Genomic DNA, 10,000 nt, shown 5'->3' on the forward strand with positions numbered 1-10,000 from the left:
TCCCGCAAAGATGACACTGTGTTGGCACAGGTAGGGGTGTTACTAAGCAACCAGCGCGCTATCAGAGACAAGGTGGGGGCTATCTTTGGAGATGGTCCCCCCCCCCACAAAGAACTGGTTCAGCCCGCTGGGCTAGGCCCCCTGTGCCCCCCCCCCCCCCCCCCCCCTCCTGCACAAACAACGGCTTCATTCTTTCAGGCCGCTGCTGACCTCATTGTCTCTTTGTGAGGCGAAAATCCCGAGTTGCATTCTGACTAAATGGCAGTGAGCGCGCCGGACAGCTGAGAGAGAGGAGCGGACGAGAGCGGAGTCGAGCGGAGTAGAAGAGAGAAGAGTGGAGTAGAGCGGAGTAGAAGAGAGCGGAGTCGAGCGGAGAAGAGCGGAGTAGAGCATCTCGACAGCAGCACATGGATCCCTGAGGCACAGCGCTGAGGGGGACGACCGCCACATCTTCCTCCACGGCACCTACGGCAAACATGGTGAGAGCCACAGCACCCACGGCAAACATGGTGAGAGCCACAGCACCCACGGCAAACATGGTGAGAGCCTCAGCCTATCACAGGGTGAGTGACTTAGGCTGGAGCTGGGGCAGAGGCAGAGGCTGGGGCTGAAGCTGGGGCTGAGGCAGAGGCTGGGGCAGAGGCAGAGGCAGAGGCAGAGGCAGAGGCTGAGGCAGAGGCAGGACGCCAGGAGGAAGGGTGTGCTGAGGTGGGCAGTTTGTTTCAGGTAAACAGGTGCATGATGGTTGTGTACAGGTGTGCAGCATACAGTGAGTACAGCTTTAGGATGGTTTTATAGTTCTCTAATATCTAATATTTAAAAGTGGCATTATGCAGTAATTGTACTTCAAGGTAAGGGTAAGGATACGCAGTTTTACCTTAAAAAATTGGGGCGCTACAATGACTTTAAACATGGAGAATCGCTTCTGTGCCATTGCCATACCAGGGTCCGTAGGCATATTACTGAGTTATGTAGGTTTACCTGAAGCCGCCCGGTTTCTACTGTCTGCCGAACTAGTAAGTAGCTTATTTGCCGTCTTGCTTTGTCTTGTGTTGCACTTGCTTGATGTTTGACTGTGTAAGGACAGTTGTTGACTAACTAGTTTGTCATAGTGTCAAAGTAAGCCCATTTCAAGAGGTTTCGCTAGTTTTTGCCGCTAGCATCTCGTTAGCGATCAGCAATTATTTCGTTAGGCTGCTTTAATTGTTTGCGGAAGAGCCGGAAAGGGGATTTGTTTTTAGATGATGACACCTGTAATGACCTGTGCGTGTGTGTTGGGCAGATGGGATAAGGAGTGTGTGTGCTGTGGTCCTGTGTGTTGCAGAGCCTGGGTGCTGATTCACTGTCTGTCATCGAGAACCCGGCGGCCATCGGACCCTCGGCCGTGTATGAGGGAGCCCCGGGGGGGCCACACACACACACACACACGGCCGTGTATGAGGGAGCCCCAGGGGGGCCAGCGGGGGTGGGGGGGGCATCTCTGGGCCCCCCTGCCTGGGTCAGGGGCACAGGAACACCAAACCAAGGCAAGTGCTATATTTACCCATTTACTCATTTAAGACTGAAATAGGTACAGTACTGACATACTGGGGCAGCAGTGGTCTACTTAGGGGCAGCAGTGGCCTACTGGGGGGCAGCAGTGGTCTACTTAGGGGCAGCAGTGGTCTACTGGGGGGCAGCAGTGGTCTACTTAGGGGCAGCAGTGGTCTACTGGGGGGCAGCAGTGGCCTACTGGGGGGCAGCAGTGGTCTACTGGTTAGGGTTTCGGGCTGGTAACCGGAGGGTGGCCGGTTTGATCCCCGACCAGTAGGAAAAATGTGGGCGGGGGAAGTGGTAGAGCACTGCTCTCCCATGCCCACATCCACAGCTGAGGTGCCCTTGAGCAAGGCACCTAACCCCAATCACTGCTCCCCGGGTGCTCAAAAGCAGTTCACTGCTCCGGGTTAGTGTGCTTCACTATGTGCTTCACCTTGTGTATCAGTACCCTGGATGGGAAAAATGCAGAGATAAAATTCAGATTGTGTGTGTTGCACTATCTCTGCCGTACACAGTCACTAGTCACTAGTCACTAGGGCTCATTTCCATACTACAGAGAAAGGAACAATGCAGTACTGACATACTACAGAGAAAGGAACAGTCCTGACACACTACAGAGAAAGGAACATTTACGCGCAGATTTGAGTCTGGACTGTGTCTCCATGACGATTCATTACAGTAGCACTATTCAACACTAGAGTCTGAGCTGTGTCTCCATGACGATTCATTACAGTAGCACTATACAACACTAGAGTCTGAGCTGTGTCTCCATGACGATTCATTACAGTAGCACTATTCAACACTAGAGTCTGAGCTGTGTCTCCATGACGATTCATTACAGTAGCACTGTTCAACACTAGAGTCTGAGCTGTGTCTCCATGACGATTCATTACAGTAGCACTATTCAACACTAGAGTCTGAGCTGTGTCTCCATGACGATTCATTACAGTAGGACTATTCAACACTAGAGTCTGAGCTGTGTCTCCATGACGATTCATTACAGTAGCACTATTCAACACTAGAGCTGTGTCTCCATGACGATTCATTACAGTAGCACTATTCAACACTAGAGCTGTGTCTCCATGACGATTCATTACAGTAGCACTATTCAACACTAGAGTCTGAGCTGTGTCTCCATGACGATTCATTACAGTAGCACTATTCAACACTAGAGCTGTGTCTCCATGACGATTCATTACAGTAGCACTATTCAACACTAGAGTCTGAGCTGTGTCTCCATGACGATTCATTACAGTAGCACTATTCAACACTAGAGCTGTGTCTCCATGACGATTCACTACAGTAGCACTATTCAACACTAGAGTCTGAGCTGTGTCTCCATGACGATTCATTACAGTAGCACTATTCAACACTAGAGTCTGAGCTGTGTCTCCATGACGATTCATTACAGTAGCACTATTCAACACTAGAGCTGTGTCTCCATGACGATTCATTACAGTAGCACTATTCAACACTAGAGTCTGAGCTGTGTCTCCATGACGATTCATTACAGTAGCACTGTTCAACACTAGAGTCTGAGCTGTGTCTCCATGAGAATTCATTACAGTAGCACTATTCAACACTAGAGCTGTGTCTCCATGACGATTCATTACAGTAGCACTATTCAACACTAGAGTCTGAGCTGTGTCTCCATGACGATTCATTACAGTAGCACTATTCAACACTAGAGTCTGAGCTGTGTCTCCATGACGATTCATTACAGTAGCACTATTCAACACTAGAGCTGTGTCTCCATGACGATTCATTACAGTAGCACTATTCAACACTAGAGCTGTGTCTCCATGACGATTCATTACAGTAGCACTATTCAACACTAGAGTCTGAGCTGTGTCTCCATGACGATTCATTACAGTAGCACTATTCAACACTAGAGCTGTGTCTCCATGACGATTCATTACAGTAGCACTATTCAACACTAGAGTCTGAGCTGTGTCTCCATGACGATTCATTACAGTAGCACTATTCAACACTAGAGCTGTGTCTCCATGACGATTCACTAAAGTAGCACTATTCAACACTAGAGTCTGAGCTGTGTCTCCATGACGATTCATTACAGTAGCACTATTCAACACTAGAGTCTGAGCTGTGTCTCCATGACGATTCATTACAGTAGCACTATTCAACACTAGAGCTGTGTCTCCATGACGATTCATTACAGTAGCACTATTCAACACTAGAGTCTGAGCTGTGTCTCCATGACGATTCATTACAGTAGCACTATTCAACACTAGAGCTGTGTCTCCATGACGATTCATTACAGTAGGACTATTCAACACTAGAGTCTGAGCTGTGTCTCCGTGACGATTCATTACAGTAGCACTATTCAACACTAGAACTGTGTCTCCATGACGATTCATTACAGTAGCACTATTCAACACTAGAGCTGTGTCTCCATGACGATTCATTACAGTAGCACTATTCAACACTAGAGCTGTGTCTCCATGACGATTCATTACAGTAGCACTATTCAACACTAGAGCTGTGTCTCCATGACGATTCATTACAGTAGCACTATTCAACACTAGAGCTGTGTCTCCATGACGATTCATTACAGTAGCACTATTCAACACTAGAGCTGTGTCTCCATGACGATTCATTACAGTAGCACTATTCAACACTAGAGTCGGAGCTGTGTCTCCATGACGATTCATTACAGTAGCACTATTCAACACTAGAGTCTGAGCTGTGTCTCCATGACGATTCATTACAGTAGCACTATTCAACACTAGAGTCTGAGCTGTGTCTCCATGACGATTCATTACAGTAGCACTATTCAATACTAGAGCTGTGTCTCCATGACGATTCATTACAGTAGCACTATTCAACACTAGAGTCTGAGCTGTGTCTCCATGACGATTCATTACAGTAGCACTGTTCAACACTAGAGTCTGAGCTGTGTCTCCATGACGATTCATTACAGTAGCACTATTCAACACTAGAGTCTTAGCTGTGTCTCCATGACGATTCATTACAGTAGCACTATTTAACACTAGAGTCTGAGCTGTGTCTCCATGACGATTCATTACAGTAGCACTATTCAACACTAGAGCTGTGTCTCCATGACGATTCATTACAGTAGCACTATTCAACACTAGAGTCTGAGCTGTGTCTCCATGACGATTCATTACAGTAGCACTATTCAACACTAGAGCTGTGTCTCCATGACGATTCATTACAGTAGCACTATTCAACACTAGAGTCTGAGCTGTGTCTCCATGACGATTCATTACAGTAGCACTATTCAACACTAGAGTCTGAGCTGTGTCTCCATGACGATTCATTACAGTAGCACTATTCAACACTAGAGCTGTGTCTCCATGACGATTCATTACAGTAGCACTATTCAACACTAGAGCTGTGTCTCCATGACGATTCATTACAGTAGCACTATTCAACACTAGAGTCTGAGCTGTGTCTCCATGACGATTCATTACAGTAGCACTATTCAACACTAGAGCTGTGTCTCCATGACGATTCATTACAGTAGCACTATTCAACACTAGAGTCTGAGCTGTGTCTCCATGACGATTCATTACAGTAGCACTATTCAACACTAGAGTCTGAGCTGTGTCTCCATGACGATTCATTACAGTAGCACTATTCAACACTAGAGCTGTGTCTCCATGACGATTCACTACAGTAGCACTATTCAACACTAGAGTCTGAGCTGTGTCTCCATGACGATTCATTACAGTAGCACTATTCAACACTAGAGTCTGAGCTGTGTCTCCATGACGATTCATTACAGTAGCACTATTCAACACTAGAGTCTGAGCTCTGTCTCCATGACGATTCATTACAGTAGCACTATTCAACACTAAAGCTGTGTCTCCATGACGATTCATTAAAGTAGCACTATTCAACACTAGAGTCTGAGCTGTGTCTCCATGACGATTCATTACAGTAGCACTATTCAACACTAGAGCTGTGTCTCCATGACGATTCATTACAGTAGCACTATTCAACACTAGAGTCTGAGCTGTGTCTCCATGACGATTCATTACAGTAGCACTATTCAACACTAGAGCTGTGTCTCCATGACGATTCATTACAGTAGCACTATTCAACACTAGAGCTGTGTCTCCATGACGATTCATTACAGTAGCACTATTCAACACTAGAGTCTGAGCTGTGTCTCCATGACGATTCATTACAGTAGCACTATTCAACACTAGAGCTGTGTCTCCATGACGATTCATTACAGTAGCACTATTCAACACTAGAGCTGTGTCTCCATGACGATTCATTACAGTAGCACTATTCAACACTAGAGTCTGAGCTGTGTCTCCATGACGATTCATTACAGTAGCACTATTCAACACTAGAGTCTGAGCTGTGTCTCCATGACGATTCATTACAGTAGCACTATTCAACACTAGAGCTGTGTCTCCATGACGATTCATTACAGTAGCACTATTCAACACTAGAGTCTGAGCTGTGTCTCCATGACGATTCATTGCAGTAGCACTATTCAACACTAGAGCTGTGTCTCCATGACGATTCATTACAGTAGGACTATTCAACACTAGAGTCTGAGCTGTGTCTCCGTGACGATTCATTACAGTAGCACTATTCAACACTAGAGCTGTGTCTCCATGACGATTCATTACAGTAGCACTATTCAACACTAGAGCTGTGTCTCCATGACGATTCATTACAGTAGCACTATTCAACACTAGAGCTGTGTCTCCATGACGATTCATTACAGTAGCACTATTCAACACTAGAGTCTGAGCTGTGTCTCCATGACGATTCATTACAGTAGCACTATTCAACACTAGAGCTGTGTCTCCATGACGATTCATTACAGTAGCACTATTCAACACTAGAGCTGTGTCTCCATGACGATTCATTACAGTAGCACTATTCAACACTAGAGTCGGAGCTGTGTCTCCATGACGATTCATTACAGTAGCACTATTCAACACTAGAGTCTGAGCTGTGTCTCCATGACGATTCATTACAGTAGCACTATTCAACACTAGAGTCTGAGCTGTGTCTCCATGACGATTCATTACAGTAGCACTATTCAATACTAGAGCTGTGTCTCCATGACGATTCATTACAGTAGCACTATTCAACACTAGAGTCTGAGCTGTGTCTCCATGACGATTCATTACAGTAGCACTGTTCAACACTAGAGTCTGAGCTGTGTCTCCATGACGATTCATTACAGTAGCACTATTCAACACTAGAGTCTTAGCTGTGTCTCCATGACGATTCATTACAGTAGCACTATTCAACACTAGAGTCTGAGCTGTGTCTCCATGACGATTCATTACAGTAGCACTATTCAACACTAGAGCTGTGTCTCCATGACGATTCAAAACAGTAGCACTATTCAACACTAGAGTCTGAGCTGTGTCTCCATGACGATTCATTACAGTAGCACTATTCAACACTAGAGCTGTGTCTCCATGACGATTCATTACAGTAGCACTATTCAACACTAGAGTCTGAGCTGTGTCTCCATGACGATTCATTACAGTAGCACTATTCAACACTAGAGTCTGAGCTGTGTCTCCATGACGATTCATTACAGTAGCACTATTCAACACTAGAGCTGTGTCTCCATGACGATTCATTACAGTAGCACTATTCAACACTAGAGCTGTGTCTCCATGACGATTCATTACAGTAGCACTATTCAACACTAGAGTCTGAGCTGTGTCTCCATGACGATTCATTACAGTAGCACTATTCAACACTAGAGCTGTGTCTCCATGACGATTCATTACAGTAGCACTATTCAACACTAGAGTCTGAGCTGTGTCTCCATGACGATTCATTACAGTAGCACTATTCAACACTAGAGTCTGAGCTGTGTCTCCATGACGATTCATTACAGTAGCACTATTCAACACTAGAGCTGTGTCTCCATGACGATTCACTACAGTAGCACTATTCAACACTAGAGTCTGAGCTGTGTCTCCATGACGATTCATTACAGTAGCACTATTCAACACTAGAGTCTGAGCTGTGTCTCCATGACGATTCATTACAGTAGCACTATTCAATACTAGAGCTGTGTCTCCATGACGATTCATTACAGTAGCACTATTCAACACTAGAGTCTGAGCTGTGTCTCCATGACGATTCATTACAGTAGCACTGTTCAACACTAGAGTCTGAGCTGTGTCTCCATGACGATTCCTTACAGTAGCACTATTCAACACTAGAGTCTGAGCTGTGTCTCCATGACGATTCATTACAGTAGCACTATTCAACACTAGAGTCTGAGCTGTGTCTCCATGACGATTCATTACAGTAGCACTGTTCAACACTAGAGTCTGAGCTGTGTCTCCATGACGATTCATTACAGTAGCACTATTCAACACTAGAGTCTGAGCTGTGTCTCCATGACGATTCATTACAGTAGCACTATTCAACACTAGAGCTGTGTCTCCATGACGATTCATTACAGTAGCACTATTCAACACTAGAGTCTGAGCTGTGTCTCCATGACGATTCATTACAGTAGCACTATTCAACACTAGAGTCTGAGCTGTGTCTCCATGACGATTCATTACAGTAGCACTATTCAACACTAGAGCTGTGTCTCCATGACGATTCATTACAGTAGCACTATTCAACACTAGAGCTGTGTCTCCATGACGATTCATTACAGTAGCACTATTCAACACTAGAGTCTGAGCTGTGTCTCCATGACGATTCATTACAGTAGCACTATTCAACACTAGAGCTGTGTCTCCATGACGATTCATTACAGTAGCACTATTCAACACTAGAGTCTGAGCTGTGTCTCCATGACGATTCATTACAGTAGCACTATTCAACACTAGAGTCTGAGCTGTGTCTCCATGACGATTCATTACAGTAGCACTATTCAACACTAGAGCTGTGTCTCCATGACGATTCACTACAGTAGCACTATTCAACACTAGAGTCTGAGCTGTGTCTCCATGACGATTCATTACAGTAGCACTATTCAACACTAGAGTCTGAGCTGTGTCTCCATGACGATTCATTACAGTAGCACTATTCAACACTAGAGTCTGAGCTCTGTCTCCATGACGATTCATTACAGTAGCACTATTCAACACTAAAGCTGTGTCTCCATGACGATTCATTAAAGTAGCACTATTCAACACTAGAGTCTGAGCTGTGTCTCCATGACGATTCATTACAGTAGCACTATTCAACACTAGAGCTGTGTCTCCATGACGATTCATTACAGTAGGACTATTCAACACTAGAGTCTGAGCTGTGTCTCCATGACGATTCATTACAGTAGCACTATTCAACACTAGAGCTGTGTCTCCATGACGATTCATTACAGTAGCACTATTCAACACTAGAGCTGTGTCTCCATGACGATTCATTACAGTAGCACTATTCAACACTAGAGTCTGAGCTGTGTCTCCATGACGATTCATTACAGTAGCACTATTCAACACTAGAGCTGTGTCTCCATGACGATTCATTACAGTAGCACTATTCAACACTAGAGCTGTGTCTCCATGACGATTCATTACAGTAGCACTATTCAACACTAGAGTCTGAGCTGTGTCTCCATGACGATTCATTACAGTAGCACTATTCAACACTAGAGTCTGAGCTGTGTCTCCATGACGATTCATTACAGTAGCACTATTCAACACTAGAGCTGTGTCTCCATGACGATTCATTACAGTAGCACTATTCAACACTAGAGTCTGAGCTGTGTCTCCATGACGATTCATTGCAGTAGCACTATTCAACACTAGAGCTGTGTCTCCATGACGATTCATTACAGTAGGACTATTCAACACTAGAGTCTGAGCTGTGTCTCCGTGACGATTCATTACAGTAGCACTATTCAACACTAGAGCTGTGTCTCCATGACGATTCATTACAGTAGCACTATTCAACACTAGAGCTGTGTCTCCATGACGATTCATTACAGTAGCACTATTCAACACTAGAGCTGTGTCTCCATGACGATTCATTACAGTAGCACTATTCAACACTAGAGTCTGAGCTGTGTCTCCATGACGATTCATTACAGTAGCACTATTCAACACTAGAGCTGTGTCTCCATGACGATTCATTACAGTAGCACTATTCAACACTAGAGCTGTGTCTCCATGACGATTCATTACAGTAGCACTATTCAACACTAGAGTCGGAGCTGTGTCTCCATGACGATTCATTACAGTAGCACTATTCAACACTAGAGTCTGAGCTGTGTCTCCATGACGATTCATTACAGTAGCACTATTCAACACTAGAGTCTGAGCTGTGTCTCCATGACGATTCATTACAGTAGCACTATTCAATACTAGAGCTGTGTCTCCATGACGATTCATTACAGTAGCACTATTCAACACTAGAGTCTGAGCTGTGTCTCCATGACGATTCATTACAGTAGCACTGTTCAACACTAGAGTCTGAGCTGTGTCTCCATGACGATTCATTACAGTAGCACTATTCAACACTAGAG

At 44.9% G+C, this 10,000-nt stretch overlaps 1 protein-coding gene across 1 annotated transcript in view; it reads left to right on the forward strand.

Annotated features, from left to right (window-relative positions):
• Positions 1–536: 536 nt before the first annotated feature.
• The window catches only part of LOC308378222 (transmembrane protease serine 5-like), a gene marked incomplete at both ends in the record, with an annotated part of 24,898 nt that continues 15,434 nt past the window's right edge, over positions 537–10,000 (forward strand). The window contains 2 exons of the mRNA XM_080855081.1: positions 537–563; positions 1,325–1,526. Of these exons, the coding sequence (XP_080711207.1) occupies positions 537–563; positions 1,325–1,526 (229 nt within the window). The remainder of the gene's footprint in view (positions 564–1,324; positions 1,527–10,000) is intronic.

Source organism: Sprattus sprattus, assembly GCF_963457725.1.
Source record: "Sprattus sprattus genome assembly, chromosome: 17".
NCBI classification, from domain to species: Eukaryota; Metazoa; Chordata; class Actinopteri; order Clupeiformes; family Clupeidae; genus Sprattus; species Sprattus sprattus.